At 45.0% G+C, this 21161-nt stretch overlaps 1 protein-coding gene across 2 annotated transcripts in view; it reads left to right on the forward strand.

Moving 5' to 3' along the window:
* The first annotated feature begins 12317 nt into the window (after positions 1-12317).
* LOC144726689 (phosphatidylinositol 3-kinase regulatory subunit gamma-like) overlaps positions 12318-21161 on the forward strand; it is a 142159-nt gene continuing 133315 nt past the window's right edge. For both annotated transcript variants that reach the window (XM_078605486.1, XM_078605487.1), the window contains exon 1: positions 12318-12813. In XM_078605486.1, the coding sequence (XP_078461612.1) occupies positions 12459-12813 (355 nt within the window). In that variant the 5' untranslated portion in view covers positions 12318-12458. The remainder of the gene's footprint in view (positions 12814-21161) is intronic.

A 21161-nucleotide genomic window follows, 5' to 3' on the forward strand; every position in this document is an offset into this window, starting at 1 on the left:
TCAGGCTCATTATTCTTGAGGTTGTTGAGCTCTGTTTGGAGCAGCAGCAGCAGCAACAACAACACCCCACAGCCATCATAATGCCGTATCAGAGGGCCAACCTCCGGAGATTGGAGTTCGGTTTCAGACCCAACAAATATTGGACTCCAATGTGAACTCGTTACCTCTGAGTTTGCCCAGCCGCCCAAGAGAAACGCGTGCGTGGGCTGTGATTACTCTTGTTAACGAGGCAGGGGGAGGGCGGAAAGGCAGGCTGTTACACGCAGGCAACACTGCTGACTTGTCCTGAACTTTTCAGAGCCGTACTTGGAGCGCGGTCCGCAGAGCTTTGCAATGCATGCCGGAGGAAATAAATAATTTCCTTTGCTCCTAGCGCAGCAGTTTGCCAGGGTCTTTGGTAACAAAACTCCAAATTACATATGTCCCTCAACCATTTCACAGGGCTGTGTATGAAAATAATACCGAGGGGATATTTTAATAGCAAATACACCTATGTATATAGTATTTGGCAATTTCGTTGGTCATTACCGAGCAACTGCCAATGTTTAAAGTCACCGTGCAGCCCTTTGAAAGGGAGCACGCCTAACACATAATTGAGTTGCATGGCCACCGTTTCATTATCATCATCCATGATCTCGCCACTGTTGGATGAATGCCACCTCATGCCGTTGGAATGCCCTTCAATCCCTCGACGCTACGATCGATTCATCTCAGTCCTTCTTCACTTGGGCTGATCTCATCCCTCCACAGTTGCAAAGTTGGGCCTCAATGTAAATATTACCATAATAAAAGTCAGGTACAAGTATTTGCTCAAGAAAACGCAGCTGTAAAACAGAGCAGAGTCTATATGAAGACATGGGGCCACGCCTGAGAGCAAAATTGTATTGCAACATTTGAAGGTGGTTGTAGTGTTTGTTATATGCTTATCCTTGCACGGCTCTGGCTTGTTAGCGCATATTTAGGCAGGTACTTGCACGCGCATATATTTTATGGCAATACTGTACAAAGGAGTTTATTCTCTCACGTGTAGCTCAAAGGGTCGTATTGATGCTGACGGGGGGGGGTTAGGACAACAAAGTAAAGGTGCAGCCCTGCAATTTCTTGCCCACGCCACTGCTAGCAGAAGAACCTCCACTGGACGGAGTTCTGGAGTTACTATAGAAGGCAGTTTGGCCTACTCTTCCATGCTGACCATACATCCGGAAACAGGAGTACCCACAATTTAAACCCAATATACACGACCTGTCTGGCGACTAGTTGTGGTGTACCCCTTTATACTGATGGGTGGACATCGGCGAGGAGGGCGATTTAAGAATCCTGACCCACTGATTCAACTTCCGTGCCGGGAGATGGAACCGGCACCTGCGGATTGCAAATCCGAGTGTGCCAAACATTACGCCACAGCAGTAGAGATGGGGGGGGGGGCTCACTTATTGGACTATCTTGCCCAACCTGGCTTTGGCTTTCATAAAACAAATGATAAGGAAGCTACGGATCCCATCTCCAAGTACGTCCTTTGATGAGATGATAAAACCCGTTTATGTGCTGAGGCCAGGAGTCGGCAACCAACATAACAAGAAGTGCCATTTTTTTCGAATTCAGTAACAACAAAAAAACCCTCAATGTTTCAAGAGCCGCAATGCAATGTGAAAAACGTCACGAAGCAGTCCTTCAAGAGCCGCATGCGGCTACGAACCAGCAGGTTGCCGACCCACCGTGCTAGACGAACGAGTAACATCACAGGATGATGAGAGATGGCGGTGGCTTTGTTGGAGTTCATCATCCAGCAGTGGATTGACCATGGCTGCCGACGACGACGACGGTCATGAACACGATGAATGCATTTTACCTTTCTTTTCGCAACTTGACCGGGTTGCCCACCGGGTTGCAGCATTCCTCGCCGTTTGGGTCACAGTGGAATGGCTTGTCGGAAAGGGGAACGCCTCGGATAAGCCTCGCCATTTAGCGGCGGCAACCTGAGCCGCGATAACCCCTAATTGCGGTCGGCTTGCCACCTGCTCGGAGAGCCCTGGCGTGCTGAGCTCCACAATATGCGCATTATGAGCGGCGTATCCGCAATTCCGCATTGTCAAATCGCGCACGTCAAAATCTGATTATGCATGAACTGCATGTCAAAATCTGATTATTATTTTATATTGAAGGAATTCGATGAGCTATGAAGCCTTTTTTCCCCCACATATGTCCGGCAGTAAAACCTCACCACTCAAGACCCTGCATGTAGATGCAGTGTCTTGAATGATGACGTATTATTACGCAACTGACAAAATACAGCACTGGGAAGACTTACAGATTTCCCAAGACAGGGACAACGACCTCGACGTCAGGAATGTCCTGGGAAAACCAGGAAAGGTGGAAAAACATAATGACTTGCCTGCGCATCGCTAGGGAGCTGTTGTGGTGGGTGTAGAGAGCCAAAGCTCCAATCAATTGATGTTAAATAGCCTAGAGTCCACCAACGAGACAATGACAAAGATCCTCCGTTCAGGCGGCAAGGGGCAAAGTGCGGTTAGCGAGCACCGATTCTATTCGGAACGGAACACACAAGGGGTAGGGTGGCCAGCACCATCGGATGTTCGCACAACACACGGATAACTCATTTAAGTCTCAGACAACCTAGCGGTGACCCAGAAACAGACTGCATATCGATCCAGAGCAGTGGTTTACGATTGGCTTTCATCACACAGCACCGCTTTAGATGTGCTAATGATATTTATAGCCTAATTATTTTATCAATATTTGCTATCTCCATGCCCTTCCTGCCTCTCCCGGCGTTTTCCTATTTTTGGCTGTATGCTTTAGAGCACGCCTTGGTGTAACTCCGCGCAGACATCATTCGGCGGCTTGCAGAAATTGCACGGGGATGGGGAAGCTGCGAACACCGCAGGCTTGGACAACTTTCCGCAGGACAAGAATCACACGCGGCGCAGCCGGGCGGTCAGCAGCTGCAATCGATACGCGGGGGTCCTTAACAAGAAAGGATCGCACCTGGAAGAAACCACGTGTTCGTTGATTGTAAGTCGCAGCCCCTGACCTCCCTGAGCCAATGTGAGAATCGTGTTTTTCTTTTCCACCCCGTCTCAATTTTCCACTTTCTGCCCGTGCCCCCGAGCATTCCCCAAGCGCAAGGGAAATACAAAAAAAATCAAGCAAAACAAAAAGTAAATGTCGAGCACCCTGGTGCTTGTTTCAACCTTAATGTTCAAACTTAAGGAAGTAGGTATTAAATGTATAACGCTGTACGGTGATATTCGATCAATCAGCGGCAACTCCAAGGTCACCACGTGATTGCTTCCAAGCAACATCAAAGTGGAGGCGCCATCCCACATATTCACCGTGCTGGTTTTGGCAAAAAAAAAATAGAAAACCCGAAGCATGAGTCCGCATCCAACAGATGGAAATGAGGTGCGCGCCAATTAAAGGTGTCTGATTTCATTACTTAGCAGCGTAGTGCTCTGGAACAACAAAGCACTGATTATCCTGCAGCACTAAAAGTCAAGTGGCTATTAAAGAAAGGCCGCCTTTCTTCGTGGCGTCACCCTTAATGATCGCTATCAAATCCACTCTCGAGTCTGATGGTGTGTAATGCCATTTCAAAAAACAAAGAGACGTATCAATACAATAACGATTAGCCACGTGTGTACAAATATACAGGGTCGATTCCATAAAAACAGAAATACAGCATGGCACAGCATACCCTAAAAATCACAAAATTTAACAAAAATCACACACTCATCATACTCGCTTCTCTAGTTTCTAAATGTGCTTGCACAGCCCTGTGGCGTGATACATAAAGGACTGAATTTCATTGCTGTATCCAACGTGCCTGCATTGTGTCTGTAATTGAGTTGAAGTGGAATTGCCTGAAGGATGCCGCTGTGGTGTATAATGGTTAGCACACATGACTTGCAATCTAGAGCAATGAATCTTATAACCTTACACCCCTTGGGTTCTAAATCGTAAAAAAAGTATAATGTTAATAAATACATAGGTTGGATGAAACAAAGTCGTTGTACTTACGTGCTCCAGAAAAATCTGGCCATGTCTCGCATCCCCCAGAAAGGACATCTCGCACCCCCAGTTTAAGAACCTCTGATCGAGAGAATCGCCGTTTTGATTTTCCGGGGAGGCCTTTGAAACTTGAGCAAATTTCTTAAATCCCCCCCCACCCCGCCTCTGTCCACCCAGCAGTATAAATGAATTAGCCTTTTCCAAGATGAATGGACAAAGACCCTCTAGAGGGGCTCTCTAGAGCTCCCCCAAGTGGAAATCCTTCGACCAGCAAGTAATTGCAGGTCTACACCGAGTGCCGGATTAAGCTAGTGCGGGGCCTGTAGCATATGTTATAAAGGGGCCCTAAAACAGAAATATGAAAACACAAATGTTTTACTTGCATCGTAAAGTAATTGTATTTTTTCATTTGCTATGCAGCCAGATAATACGACAAATCTCTAACCTTAAACACACAGTCGTTCATAAAAGTTGAAGGCAGTATAGTACTATAGTAATAGAGCAAGTGCAGAATCACTCAACCGAAATTTATAGCTTGAAAGCATTTAGCGCGGGGCCCGTAGCATATGCTACTTTTGCTCCTAGGATTATCCGACACTGCCTACTCCTTAACCTTTACCGAGAATCGCCGATGTATATTTATTTAATATACGGTATATTGTTCCTCCGCTACTGGAAAATCTCAACATAATTGATCTTACTGTTGTTTATGGAGCAATTGATTTCAATTCGCGTTAAACAATGCTACTGGGATATATGTTTTATGTCCCATATGTGCCACCAGACAACAGTCTATTGTTCTGTTTTTTGTCAATGCTTTGAAGAACAATTGCATGTTAAATACGGTATCCGTGCTCCAAAAGCACAGGATATAGGCACGGTGCGGAATTGTCAACCATTACTTGAAGCGGCTAAGGTTATAGTGGAACAGCGGTGCATTTGTTAGTACACTGTGCTATTAAACCCGTGGCCTGAGTTTGATTTCCAGCCACAGCTAATATCAGTGGCGAGTCATATCTGAACCAAGACAAAGATGCCCGAGTAGCCTTAACAGGCTGTTGAGGCAAGTGCTGTTTGTAAGCACCTATGAGGCCTGCACGGCACACAAGGCGGTGGGTAGCTAACACTACGACTGGCTGTTTATTTACACATCGTATTAGGTACCAATTTATGTCTGAGTCGATCTAGGGAAGGCCCAGGACTGGTACAGGTAATCGTCACTGGTATTGGCCATGAACTCGGGTCGTGGGGTTAATAGTGCAGCACACATGACTGACTGCTGATGAGTCCAGGAGGGTGAAATCAGTCAAGACTTTGAGTGGTTAAACTAATGCTACTACTAGTTGGCATATGTTTGGAAGGCTAATAGGATGTGGAAGTAATAACATATGGAACTGTATGGAGATTGGCTGATGATCTCAAAAAGCCAAACTAAAAAGTAGTTTTGAACGTTAAGCATAACAGAAATAATCATATGTGTGTTCTTAAAGTGTACAAGCTGACGGGAATAACATTTTAAATGAAAGTGTTAAGCTTTTTTATACTACTTTAGCATAATAATAACTCGAAGGTCTCGTAGTAAAACTTTGCCAAATCGCGCAAGTTTATAAACAATAGTGGCTTTTAGTACCTTATTATACAAAAATGTAAATAATTTAAATTACATAAGGTTGGCTGATTTTTCCCACCAATAGTAACAGCCCAGCTTGAGGTAAAATCAGCTTGAATAGGGCACAGCATTCCTGCAGGATTATTATATATATTTTTTGCACTTATTCCAGATTCATGCTGTGCCCAGTGTTCACAAATACCAGGGGGCATTAACAAAAATGTTCCCTTTTATGTCACTAAAGCCTATGGAACTGCAATTCAGTGACACACATTTCAGAGAACACTGGTTGTGTTGGTAATTTTTTCTTCGTCCTTTCAGCGGATTTTTCTTATTAACATGAATGGTTATTTAGTGTTAAGTATGATTTTAAGTAACATTATTATTAATCTCAAACTTCGAAGGCGTGTGCGTTTGTAATGCCATATTCCACGCTCCTCCGAGTGCGTAAGTTAAATTTCACCCAAGGAGCAGATGACCCGTAGACCGGCAGTAACAGATAATTATCAGAGCCTGCATAATTATTTGAGCTTCTCAATAAAAATAATCTCTCATTCTGCTTGACCGTGTCTCGCGCTAAGTTTAGTTTCTCGCGCACGGCACCAGACGCACCCATCCAACATAATCATCTACTGTTGGATGAAGGTTTCCTCACCGTCGTTGCCATCCCTCCTCTGTCTCTATCGATGCCATCATCCGCCTCATCTCCTGCACAGACATCGCCTGATTTCATCGCTTCAACTCCAAGGTGGTCATGTTGTCAGTCGCGTTTCCTTGGTTTTGGATGGTATTCCGTCTGCAGTCCAATCGGCAAACAGTATTGAGTTTACCACGTATGCTCTCGCCACCAATATTATTCATAACAAAGGTTTTTGGGTTCGAGCGCGTAAATATAAATGTGTCGTTAACCCACCACCACCCGACACAGCCAATTAGTGAGGTTTGTCACGTAAACAGAACGTGCCAGTTAGTTGCTACTTCACCACACCGGTGTGTTGAAGAGTAACGCCACAACAAATACAATTTGAGTACGACGTTTCGCTGGTGATTACAACCAGCTACATCAGGAGATTTGCCAGAATTATAAAGAAGTCTTCCTGCTTCCGGTCTCAAACAGAACAGTAACGATGCAACCAATGTGTGCCTACTCTTTGGTTTTTTCGGTAAAGTCACGTAGGTAAAAAATGTAATTAAATGTATGAAAAACAGCAAAATATTTATTTATTTTATTCAACTTTTTTCCCTACGTGACTTTACCGAAAAAACCAAAAAGTATAAATCATTGCAGTCACGAAAGCTTCAAATCTACAATCAATGTGTGCCTATCAAGTACACAGATCAGAGGGTGGCTTAATGTAAATCATATTTTTCGACGCTGTCTCCCCGACAGACTTGGTCTTCACCTGAGGACGGCTGCTTGCGTTGTGGCCGAAACGTCGTGAGAATTATTTTATTATGTTTATTATTTTATTACTTCCATTCTACGTGACTTTACAGAAAGAACCAAGAAGATAAATCATATTTATCAACCTTTTGTTGAACGTGACAAAACCTTTCTGCAATTAGCTCGTCCGCCTTTCGACATCTTTTTCTTTCTCTTTCTCATTTTGCATAAAATACAAAAAAATTAAAAAATGTTCAGTGGCACTGCACGGCAGCTAGGGGGCATCGCGTGGTGCGTGAGAGCCACAAACATTCCGCTGCTGCTGCTGCCGCTGCTGCAGATTGGCGTGGGGGTGGCGGTGGTTGGTGGTGGTGGGAGGCGTGCAAAGACATAGGGGAGTGTCCCCGGGTGAAAAATAAAGGCGTGCTTCACCTTTATTTCTTTATTTATGCCACCACCGCAGCGCCTGTGCCCGTGGTCCCAGACTCTGGCTCGGCCAGCCGTCTTCGCGTGCCTCTGTCGCTTGCGTGTGCGAGGCAGCAGAGGACATGGCGGGGGAGCTTTAGAGAAGGAAGGCGCTCACAAAGAGAGGGGGACAGTGGGGTTGGTGGAGAGGTGTGCGACGATACCCTGGGGAGCAACAACGAATATCGTCGTCGTTTCAAACATCATCATCGACACCGACGGACCGAGCGTTGTGTGGAGGGGAGGGAGGGAGGAAGCCATCGACAACATCGACGGTGGCGCTCGCGAGATAAAGAAGCTGACGTCAAACACGAAATCGTGGAGATTTGGAGAGCCTTAAGAGGACGGGGAAGGAAGTTTTAGGTGGTTTAAATTACTTTTTAGTTGTTGGTGGTGGGGGTGGAGGGAGGGGGTTGGTGGCCACTCGCAACCCACAAAGAAGGAATCCGAAAGTTTATTTTTGTTTAAATTGCGGGGTTTAATTCGACGCTTTCAAGTCTCTCGTCGATGTTATTAAGTTCCGCTCGATTCTGGAGACGTTTCGTTATTTTTGGTCGTCCACAACGAGGATTTCGCGGGAGTTGAAGGGCGAGGAGAGATCGGTGAGTGGAGTGAGTGCCGCGTGTGTGGTGAGTGATGAGTGACGTGGCTGCCTCACCACCACCATCATCATCACCATCTCTCACCACCATCATCATCACTCACCATCATCACCACTCACCATCATCATCACTCACCATCATCATCACTCACCACCATCATCACCACCATCATCACCACCACCACCATCATCACTCACCTCGCCATCACCACTCACCATCATCACTCACCTCACCATCATCACTACCATCATCATCACCACCACTCATCACCATCATCACTCACCATCATCATCACCACTCACCTCACATCATCACCACCATCACTCACCACCACTCACCACCAACACTCACCATCATCACCATCATCACCCACCTCACCTCATCACTTCGTGTTCTTGTTACAGGGACATTGAGGTTTGCAGGGCCATACGGCGTAACACACTAAATTGTGTCTATTATTTTCTGTGTGTGTTCATCACTCACCTCGCCATCACCACTCACCATCATCACTCACCTCACCATCATCACCACCATCATCATCATCACCACCACTCATCACCATCATCACTCACCATCATCATCACCACTCACCTCACATCATCACCACCATCACTCACCACCAACACTCACCATCATCACCATCATCACTCACCTCACCTCATCACTTCGTGTTCTTGTTACAGGGACATTGAGGTTTGCAGGGCCATACGGCGTAACACACTAAATTGTGTCTATTATTTTCTGTGTGTGTTCATCCTTGTGATGGGACTTGGTAGGAGGCACGTTGGGATTTATATGAGGGGCGTGGAGTGAGCAATAATGTCTCAATTGTTCTGTAATAATGTAGGGCATTCATAAGGCATTGACAGGTCATGCTACTGCTGGATGAAGTCCATCCTCTTCCCACATCCCCACCATCCATCACCCATCCAAGCACCCACGATTGTCCACCTTGACCCAGCAACAAAGACGATGATCCGAACGCCGAATACCGACACAGACCAATCTAAATCGCTCCTACGCCGCCAACAGCAGCAGCAGCAATGTTGAACATCCACAGCAGCGTTTGTGTTTTTTGCCCCCGATTTTCGTGGAGCGATGCTCCTGAAAAAATCAACACCTGACGTGTAAAAGACGAGACATCATCACAACAAAAAACCACACGCGTAACAACGCGAACGGCTTGTAAAATAATAACATTTATGATGCCAACGCCACGTTCTGTTTGAATTCACGCTCGCCACCCAAGGGAATATGGCTGTCTGTGTGCATCCGACCTTAATAGGCGCTCGCTAACATCTCTTGTAGCTTCGGAGCAGCTTATCAAGGCTACATGACGAGACGATTACACATGTTTAGTGCGTGCGTGTGCACGGAGTGGACCAATTGCCTAGTCGGTATATGACACGTGTGTTCCGGCGTTAGCATGTGCACATACGTGGTGGTGATATGTATGTCGTATGCACCATTGTGTTTGTACGATGTCGTCTGTGTGGTCAAATAACCTCCCCAGACCCTTTTCTAGCAGCATGGCATAACGTGGAGGCCCTAATCTAGCAGTGGATATGACACACGCGGTGTTCATATGTGATGCAGTACTGCTAAGTAACTATAGTATGTACAACACTGTGCATGGCACATGCATGTATTTTGCACATGCATGGACCTGTGTATTATTTTGCACATAAATGTAATGTCTTGTACAGTATATAACAATAGAGTGCTGTGTTGTGTGACGTGGACTGCGTGGGCGGGAAATCACTATACCCAGTTACTACTGTGGGCCCGCAATAGCCTATACGGCGGGGGTATATGGACTTCTCGTCCACCCTGCAACGAACGGTGATTTAAATGCACGCTTTAAAGCAAATGCTTTGACATTCTAAAACAGAATATAGATAATGGTAGGTTGTAATGTAAGCATTTATACTAATGGATGTGTTTTAAATGTTTTTTTATATTTTGTGTAACGCAAAATCAATGTATCATTGATTCTACACGAGTTGGTGTAGCTAGCACCGATGTGCGTTAATTGTATAATGCTGTACTTTTTAATTTAATCAGTGGCATTGTTTTTCCCTATGTGTGCTGCACATTACGTAGTCAAACACACAGCACGAGTGATACCCAGCGGCAGTCTGACCCGTGAAACTTGGATTTGAGCGCATATGTAGCCAATTGACAGATGGGAAATGTGGAATAACAACATCTATACATTGTAGGCAGGGGCGCCATGGTTAGAACACAGCACTATGAACCCGACTACCGAAGTTCCATTCACGGTCACGGCTAACATCAGTAGCGTGTGATATCAGAACCGGTCATAGGCATCCCCTTAACCAAGGTGGTGAAGTATGGGCACCCCCACCACCACCTCCCCCCCCCATGATCGACACGACATTTATTCAGTAGTGGATTGGCAAAGGGGCTGGAGATATTACGTTTTCATATAAGACAATGTATACAAATTAATATTGTCCTACATTATATTAAACTTGTATTCAATACGGTAGGGGTAGTAAGACATTTGGAGAAATACATACTGTCAAATGTCTAACATTTTCCAGTTTTTATTACGTAGAACTTGATTCTATGAATGCAATGCAAATATGTGCCTGTGAGAATATCAAAAAGTAAGATTTACATACCTGTTTTTTTTATATATATAAATGGCCACAACCTTTGTTTTAGCCTTTTCAACAAATGTACTTCTCAGCCCAGTTCCGAAAATAAATATTTTTTCCATGATAGAACATGCTTTCAAAAACCCACAGACGAAAACTACGAGCTTGGAACCTTCTGACCACTCGACTATTAAGGCAAATACAGTTTCAGAAATTAGGTTTGGACTGTTTAAAATACAAGTTTTTTAGTAAACACAAGTATTTTCTACACTGAACAAAACTGAAAACATTTCAACAAAAAATTAGCAGTTTTTGTGCTGTCAAATTTAGTGAAAAATTCTCATTGCTAAAATGTTCTAATCATACGGTGTACGTTTTATACGATACTGTGCTAAAATGCTACATATAGCCCCTTGTAAGACCACTGCTGGTTGATGGCCTTCCCATACCGTGTTGATCACGTAGGGCTTTTTTTCCACCATGCTGGTTTGTTTGACCATACTTCACCACGTTGGTCATCGTGGGTTTGTCAGCCGTAGCGAGGAATTGAACTCGGATCGCCAGGTTCATAGCGTGGTGTGCAAACTATTAACACGTTATCCTTGTGAAATATGTTAACGTTCATAAGGTGTACATTGTTAAGCAGTGTGACGGGGTAAAATTGGGTTTAATCGTTTGCATGAAGTCCTCAAGAGCACTGCAACGATTATTGCACTAATTGTGTGTTCCCGTAATTATGAGCAATCTTTTTGTCAAATAATTAACACAAAGTTTAGTGTACATTCAAACTAGTTCCATATTCTGTTATCTTTCATACACTTTGGTACTGAAACCCCAAAATAAGTATTAGACAAATACGCTTTAAAACATGCATTCATATACCATTGAGAATATTGTTAACGCATCATTCATATATACTTGTACAGCCCGTGCCGTGACGGACACGGCTGTTATTTGACCATTTCTCGTCACGCTGGTGAGTGCGGGTTTATGAAGGCGGGGGGGCGCATATAAGTTTAGTCCAAAAATTAATTTAGTTGCTCTGCCCTCTGCTGCATATATACATTGGGAATAATACGTTGATTAATCGAGTGTTTCTTTTTAGAAATCGTATTTATTTTAGCCCCGAGAGCGCTTGACGTAAAGAATACGATGCATGGCGTTTTCTTGTCTCTCTTTGCTTGGTTTTGCGTGGCCCCTCTGCTCGCTAGGCTGGACGTTAGCTGCAGGAGACACTGGCTTGCGAGTACTATGCGCGAGTGGGACGGGGCTCTGGCACGCCAGACAGCGGGGAGCGAGCAGCGGAGATACCCCGTCCACCCAAGGGGACAGCACAGCGAGCCCAGCACCCTCACCCGCGCGCCGGCAACGCAGCCCGTGGCGCCACCCTGCATGTGGCCACAAACGGCGCCCGTGTGTAGTTAACTTTGTAATTTTTTTTTCTATATTTCTTTCCATCCTCGTCCCCCTGCTCCTCTTCATCGTCGTTTTTTAGTGTCTTTTCATTAGAACGTTCTCCAAATTTGCGTAATTTCTTCCGTTGAAGGAGGATCGACACCATCCCAAGTGGGGGAGCTGCTTTGAGCGGCCGTGCTTCTGGAAGACAATCGTTTGTGGAGGAGAGGAATCGCGCAATTTTTTTCGGTTTAGGTTTCTTCTTTTTCGGTTTATTTTTGGTTGCGCGAACCAACAACACTTGCATTATTCAAAGGCACTTGGACGCAGATTGTAAAAGAGACGGCACAATGTCCAACGAAGGCTTCAAGTACAGGGCCCTGTATGCCTACCGCCGGGAGCGCAACGAGGACATCGACCTGCTGCCCGGGGACGTCCTCGTTGTCACCAAGGCCTCGCTGCTGGCCCTCAACTTCACCAAGGAAGGCGCCGAGCGCTTCCCGCAGATGATCGGCTGGATTTCGGGCGTCAACGAGCGCACCAAAGAGCACGGAGAATTCCCCGGCACCTACGTGGAGTACCTGGGCCCCGTGAAGATGGCGCCGCCGACCCCCAAGCCTCGCCCGCCACGACCCCTGCCACAAGCGCCACCGTCTGTCGCGTCCGGCGGTGTGGAGCAGGGGGCTGCTGCAGCAGATCCCAACGGTAAGAGTTGGCGCGCCCTGTGTTTTTTGCCATGACGAGTTTTGTCTCGATCGGTGCAAGCCAAGGGGAAATTGCTTTCGCTAAATGTTTTAGTCGCTAACAAAAAAATGTAATTTGTGCGTTGTTATGTAATGTCCGGTGTTGCTTGGCATGATGCCCGGCGTTTCGCCGCATGGCCCTGGGAGCTTCAGATTTTGAAGGGGGATATTTTTACGCAGTACCTAAAGTGAATCATCGGACCTTGTGTCGAACAATACGTACGGTGCAACCCAAATACGCATCGGAGAGAGCCACACAGCACAAATGCAAACACCTAAACAGCATTTGGCAAATATTGTCTGTACCCACATGCGAATTAAGACCTTAAACTTTAAAGAACCAAATTGTAATTGCTTAAGCTATTAAGCCGATTATCACGAGTAATAGCTAATGCAAGGGTCTTTGCCTAATTAGGAATACACCAGTGTGAAATGATCTCAACTCATCTTTGACCCACCCCCGAAAAACGTTTTACTTTTTGTGCCAAGCTCTGAACGGGTGTTATTTGACTCGGAGGTGACGATGTACCCACCAGTGGCTTTATCGCGCTATTGCAGCTCCTTTGCTGAGTGTAGTACTTGCCATACAGTGCGTGCATTGACTTTTCTCGCTGGAATTGGCCCCATTTCTTTGACCGGTGGTGGCCTCTGGCTACAACACTGTAACTACTATCAATGGTGTGGTGGGGTGGGTAGTTTGCTTTACAACCCACTACAGTATGCATTAAGCAATTTAACCCGACCGACAAAGCGTTGATAACGTTGATGGCGGCGATTTAAGTTTTTTTTACGACAATGTAGATGACGATTATAGCTCCGGTTTGGTGGTCATTGCCCAACTTCCTCGCTGCGAAAAACGTTCTTGCACGTTGAGGAAGTCGCCCGTGTGTAGGTTTACCGTCGAAGCACCAAACGCGTTTCGTTCGAGCTGTGCGCCCCGCAGCAAACCTATGAAGCACCCATCTGGTCGGACACGCGTGGTCCGCTCTTTAGCAATATGTGCGAACCACCCACCCACCCGCTCACCCTATCCCACCCGCCCGCCGCCGATGTTAAAATCCTCACCAGCTGGAAGATGTCACCTTCGGCGACGCGGTGAACAAGACTTGCCGCGAGGTGCATAGCTTAGGGTGTGCCGCTGCGCTTGCACCTTGAGTGGCGGGGCCAGCACGACATGACAAAATTGAGGCACCCGGACCGAAGCAAATCCTCGCCCAGACTTGTCACGAGATACAAAAACTGTACACGGCACTTAATGGTTGCGCGTTTTTCAACGTGCCTCCATAGCAACTAATTAGAATGCTATTGAACACGCCTATACACTCCTCCAACAGCTTGTATAATGTAGATCCTGGTGTGTGTTGTAATGTGTATGCCCGGGCATGGTGTTGGTCACCCACCCCCTCGTGTGCCGTTCTGGCCTTCATAGGTGCTCGCTAACAGCACTTGCCCCAAATCATCTGTTTAGGCTATATGGGGGATATTTGTGTATGCACAGTGTTAGGTTCACTTAATGTAGAGTATGGTGTTCTCAAGCGACTGTTAGACATCTTGGGCATGCACACGAGCAGTGGTTACTGTCTAGGACCTAGCCAAGTCTTAAACAAAACTATTTTTATGTTACCAGGTAGGGCCCACTGAGCCATATTGCGACCTGGCCGCAAATGATAGCCCAATGAAGTGGCTTACGTGGACATTTATAGCAGCCAAATACTCTAAGAGGACTAAATGGTCATTGCCTATTGGGGAAACAAAGGTGGCTAGGCCTTTGTCCCACCGCCACCTTGTGCAATGCACAGAAACTAAACGGGGATCGGTGATACAAAATTGCACTCTTAGAGTACTGCTGTATTATTTTCAGACTTTTCTCAATCAACTGACAGACGCATGAATAAAGATTGAAAAAAAGTCGTGATGTTTTTATTCTAAATATTAGGTATGCAATGAGTCACTCCCAACAGTGTGGTGATTTGTTGCAATTCATGGTCACATTTAAATTTAACCATTATTATATATCTTTATACTATAATTGTTCACGTGGAATGTAATAGCTGCTTGATTTAAAAAAATATTTCTTCTTATGCACCCATGGTTGGAGCCCGAGGAAATGTGTTCTGTCCAGTTCGCTTTGACCATTGCATCACTTTGGACCACTTTGCTCTGCATGCTGTGGTTGTGCATTTTTTTACGTACAGTACAGCCCTGCAGTTTGCGTTTAAACTACGCCGCCTCTGTTGCTGCTGCTGGGAGCAGTGTTGGACGTGATAAGCTTGTTTTTAAGCCTTCTGTGGTATGTGCTGCGGACACCGCAGACTGCTGAACTGCCATTTCTTCTGATAGCGTGTTAAAGTTTTACGTGAATGAGGCTACGGGTAAGACGATCTATTTTTTGCTCACTTTGCGGAAAGTTTCCACCCCCTCTCCTTTAACCGAGTATTTTAGGTTTTTTAGGTAATAATGAGACCCGAGATGCTGCTCTTTCACCCCTTCAAAAAGGGGGCATCGTTCGGCCATTTACTGAACTTTTCATTAAATATTTTGCGTGCAGAAGGCAAGTGGAAGTCTCGAAGAAAAACCACAAATAGGGGAGATGGATACTCAATCTTAACACTGATTGGCCAACAACCTATGTGGTGTACTTACCTTTTATAAATACCTGGCACAAAGCTGTCACAAGTCACATGTGCGGATTTGAATATAATATAAAAAAGAGTTGCCTGTGCCGCCGGGCCTCTGAACGCTTGCAAAAAAAAGATTTGACTAGAACATTTTGTGAAAGCGGGTGAATAATTGTTTTTTAATTGCGGGCGGCAACAGTCCTCCTATGGAAGTTCAGCATAGACACCGCATGCCATTTTACACTTCAGAAAAATTGGCTGCATGTAGCGTGGCACACGTAGGTGATCTGAATGTGCCTTTCAGCATTAAATTCGCATGAAAATGTAGTGGAGTTTGTTTGGATAAAGCAAGACGCCTGCAGGCAAGAAAACCTTTGGCCTAGCACAGCTTTCATGGGCTGTTTTAAATGGCGTGCGCTTATTTCATAACCATGGCGTGCGCTTCAGTCCCACACAGGCAACAATTGTTCACTGGGCCTCGGGTAGAGCAGGGTGAAGCTAAGGATAGCAAACGATCGATGGCTGCCTTTTGCTACAAGAAAGTCTCAATCTCTCGATTGTGCACAGTGACAAGGACTCTTGACGAGGTAGGAAAAATCCCTTTTGCAAGCGATGGCCAATCGGCATTTGTGAATTTAGCACGCGAACGAGCAACTCCGATTGAACCCGGGCTTGCGTAAGGTTTATGGCAGTGCAGTTCGCTGTCTTTATTGCAAACTGTTTTACAGATACCGTGCATGGAAACAGAAATCGTATGGTTACGCATGGGTGGGTGGTTGAAGGACGGGCTGGTATTTTTACAAGCTGAAGTACGGGAGTGCGATGTTCGATCGGATGGGTGCGTCGGTCGGAGGGTGGGCAATACAGTGTGACGGCAAACTTGAGGTCTTGTCACATGCGGCTCTCTCTTGTCGTGTTCACGTACTTCTAATCCCCATCCTCAACTCTGGGGCAAGTGCAATAAAAATGCATTTCAGAGCCGGCAAGACCTGTTGCTGAGCTTTTCAAAAAGTGCTTCTTTGTTCTTGCACCTTCAGAGTTGCTGCCAACACTTTGCTGTTGCCTTCTCACAGCGATAAATGGAGCTCTTGTCTCTTGTGTGCCAATTACAACTATTTCAATAGGTTTTTGTTGGAGAATTAGTTTGGGTTTTGAGCAGTTTCAATTCTAATGCTGGAATTTAGTTGGGTGAATTCCTGTGAGTGAGAGTGTTTGAATCGGCTGGGATTTAGATTTCTCAATCATGTTGGACAAGTTTATTTAAATTGTCTCCCTGTTGCAAACGGAAATATAGGAAAGGTCATTTATTGTCAATACATTTAGGCAAGGTGACATATGCAGCAATCTGTGCTAATTAAAATTAAAATCTTTCCCCAGGTGCAGCCTGAACTTGTTTGCATAAATGAAGTCGGAAATTAGTATTTGTCATCGTTTGCCCTCTTCTTTACTTGAAGAATTGTGCTGTCAGTGGAGCATTGCAACATCGGAAATCTTACACGCTGCGGTGTCTATATTATATGTGTTACGTTTTATGACAGCTGTAAAATCATCGTAATGCAATATCTTATACAGCATTGCTGTTCACCGGCCGGTCCTACGGTGCTTTTGAGGTTACCGACTGAATAATATCCAACCTATTTATTTTATTCTTGTTTTCTATTGAGTTTTCTTGTATTGCATTGATATTAATACATTAATATTTTCACACTGGCGCTTCAGCGGAAGCTTCACTTTCACCTCTCCTGCTGAACGGTACCTTTATTGTAAAATGTAAGTTGCTGTTCCAGCTGCGCTGGGTTTTCTGGGGTGCAAGAGAGTGCCCAGAATGCGGCGGTAATTTCTGGCCAATACCACTGTGTAGTACTACTGTATACAGGTGCACTGTGTATTTAGTTTAGAGTATTTTGGCTGATATTAATTCCCACGCGATTAAACCTCTGTTATATGTATGCATGTTGAACTTCTTTCGCACCGTACGTAGCCAGCCGTGCTAATCTGGAGTTCGGGGGGGGGGGAAGGACAACAGACTTGACACTGCAGTTCTGAAGAAATGAGTTTTCAATTTAGCTAACATTTGTGGCCAGGTCGTTTCTGAGAATGAGCTGTACAGCTCAATGGGCCTTACCTGGTAAAAAAAGAAATGGTGCAACTAATCACCATCTGCTGCAGCTGCCTGCAAATAAGAAAGCGATCGAGCCATTACTAATTTTTATTTGTGAATGGACACATTTTTGAAGCATTAGACATTTTACGCCGATGTGAACGTCACTGGTTAGTGTGTAAGATTACAATTGCTTGACCGCAAATGTAAAGGATTCTTTGCACTAGGTTATAGTTTTTATTATATTTTAACTATATATGTGAGGGTGGTGTACAGGGCGTGATGGCTTGTTGATTGGAACGCTTTATTATCGTCCCAGCAACCTGTGTTTTATTATTTACCAAACACACGAGTGGCAATTGCAACATTATATAAACCTGGCCTCGGACTCATTTGTAAATGAGTACGTATCTTGTACAGTCTTACATTCTTTGGGTCCGCTTGATGACGATTGCTTGCGTTGTGATCGAAACGTCGTGATATTTGTATTTCTATATACGTGACTTTACCGAAAGACCCAAAGAATATGAATTCCTGCAGTCACGAAAGCTTTAAGTCAAGATTTGTACAGTCTTGTCAGCTTCAGCGATAGGAAAAAAAAAGGTGGCAGACCATGCGTGGGGTGGGTGTTAGCTCTACCACCATTTCATGTGCCATTGTGTTCCAAACCGTGTGTAGAATCTCATTCAAAACGCTTGCTCCTAAAAGCCAGTATAAGATCGAACCCGTCTCTTTGTTGTGGTGTGTATCTATACAGTACACTAATGTTTGTAATAGCGATGAGCGACGAGCGGTTTTTTATACAATGACTTGAATGGCTTCCACAACCCCCCCCCAGCCGAATGCATTGAATGGGGTGGAGGAAATGGGACCGTCTCCACAACTTGATTGTAGAGACCATACATGCCACGGTCTGTTGGGAGGACTTGGCTTTTGCTACGGTCTGTTGGGTGGACTTGGCTTTTAAAGGTACTCAGAGTGCAAGCGAAACGTTGGGGCCCCCATCCAGGCTTATCTGCCGGGCTCAATGTTACTGGGTTCGTGCGTAGGCTGAAGCCGATCGCAATCGCTGGGGCTTTGTAGGACATCTTAATTACAAATTATCACGGCTCTCACATTTAATCTGACTTCTAACGCGCCAGGAAGAAAACTCTTAATAAATTATCAGCTCTGGAGTGACACAAATGCGAAATGCCACTGCAGATGTTTTGTTTAATTTGTAACTTTGTATCCATGGGCTTAGAATCATTTAACGAGGACGCGATGATTTTTAAATGTTAATGAAATAGAATACTGCATCTTTCTTGTTTGTTAGATGATGGCTGTTGCCTAAATAAATCTGGCAGAATTTCTGGGCGTGGGTTACGGAGCATAACCCATGGCCATAGTTTCATTAATGCTGCACAAAATGATGCAGTATTAATGACGTAGTAATTTTTAATTAAGTCTTTAATGTGTACATGCTCTGTTCATGCATGTTTGCTTCATGTAATGATCACATGGGGTAATTTTTAGAATCGTGCCAGTGTATGCGATGCCCTTTGAAGCTACAAAGTAGCGTACGTTGTACGTACTGTCCTGCAAGTTCAGCTACGCTCTTAAAATATAATTTTAAACGTTGAAAAACTGTGGTCGGAAAGCGGACGCGATGCGTGAATGCAACACTGGCGCCGTTTTCTCGTGGACACTTCGTTGTGACAACATTCTCGTTGCTCGGTTTTTGACTATACAAAATAAATTTAATTTTAGAGGAGAAGAAATAAATAGCCTCTCGGGCATGGTTAGCGAATACCAGGAAGCCCCTCCCCCCCCCTATTGAGTGTTGTGAAGAGAGGCAATGTCCTCTTTGGGATTCGGGTGGGTTGCATACAGTTGTTGTTGCTGGGACATTGGGGTTTGCAGTGGTGAGGAAGTGGAGGGGGGCAGCCCTGGGGTTGCCACGCAGGGTGCTGAGTGATTTGGCCCGGGTGGGCGTTTGGAGTGAGCGTCGTCCCAAGCGGGGCTGTTGGGGGGGGCGAGGTGGCGTGTAATTACTGTTGCCCCCCCCCCCTCTCATTCTCTCTGTCTCTCACTCACTCCATCTTGTTTTTCTCTCTGCAACGTAGTGCAGCAGCGTGTGCGCGCACGCGTAAATGTTGACGCGGGATACTCCGCTTTCAAACTTTTGAACGGTATAACATCCGATGCGTCGGTCGTGTGGAATGATATTACATCGCAACGTAATTTACATTCTTAAGTATCCGGATCAAATTTAGCATCACAGATTCAATCTATTGATTGACAATCGTGAATGCAGTGCCTTTTTGGGTTTTGTCGCACACAAAATATGACCCGGTAAGATAAAACGATTCTGCTCTGTATACATCTCAGGTCTCCGTTGAAAACCAATATTTATCTGAATAAGATCTCACCTACTAACCCAACCCTACCCTAGTTTAGCTACTTAATTCACAATGTGGCAGCTGTTATGGGAAGATGAGCACATGGAAATGCATGAATTAATCACTGCGACTTCAGGGTAAACATTGATATTAATATTCGCAAACGACAAGCTGCTTTGTGGCCAAATGCAAACAGTGCATAGCAGACGAGTGCGAGTTTAATTTTAAGCCTGGGTTGACTATGGTGTCTGTCAATAAAATACCCAATTATATAACGACAAACAATGCAATTGCACACTTTTTCTTACGTTATCTAGTTCACTCCCACCAACCCCCTCTTTTATTGATCGAATATTTATTTTGAAGGCAGCATGGCTGCGCCGTACGAATGCAGTAAAATAAATTTTAAAAGATGTTAAACAAGTCAACAAAATAATGTTGACTTGTTTAAAATTGCTTTTCAAGTTCAATGTTGGACCCCCCCCCCCCCCCCCCGTGCCGTGCCCGGCCCCCAGTCGTATGAAAATGAAGAGCGTACGGTGGGGAAATTGTCAGGTTCAGTAACATAAATCCATAGTGTGTTTCCTCTCGAATGCCTCAAACCACGTTGTGAATGTAACTGCCGCAGTGAAAGAAAACGCAGAGACAATCTGAAAGTCACACCGTGAATTATCATCACTATGTAACACGATTTTTGTTCCTGGGTAGTAAGTGTTATTCTCTAATTGCTTATGCCTCTAAAGTATAGAAAATGGCTATTATTCCCCACAAACTTTGATTTTGTGACCAGGACTTTATGTGAAGGAATGACACATTCGCCCGTTTTGAAAATAGGTACATTTCAAAATATCACTGTCCTGGTCACAAAAGCAAAGTTTGTGGGGAATAATAGCCATTTTTGTTAAACAGTGTAATTATGGCGATCTATAATAAACAGTCCCAGTGAAGTCGTCATTTATGTGCTTCAATAAAACATTTTATTGCACGGTGATTAAATCTCACACAGTGGATAAATCTGTGGCAGGTCTTCTTCAGCCCTGACCTTGCGTCTTTCTCCAAGTTCACGTTTTCAAGTTCAGCTGTATTCTTCGTTCGTACACGACCTTGCCTGAAACGGCGATGTCTGAAAACGGTAATTACTCGTACAAATGAGAAGGATGTTGTTGTTGTTTCGTCGTCAGCCGTGGTCAATCCACTACTGGATGAAGGC

The sequence above is a fragment of the Lampetra planeri genome, chromosome 24 (genome assembly GCF_965212315.1).
Source record: "Lampetra planeri chromosome 24, kcLamPlan1.2.h2, whole genome shotgun sequence".
NCBI lineage: Eukaryota > Metazoa > Chordata > Hyperoartia > Petromyzontiformes > Petromyzontidae > Lampetra > Lampetra planeri.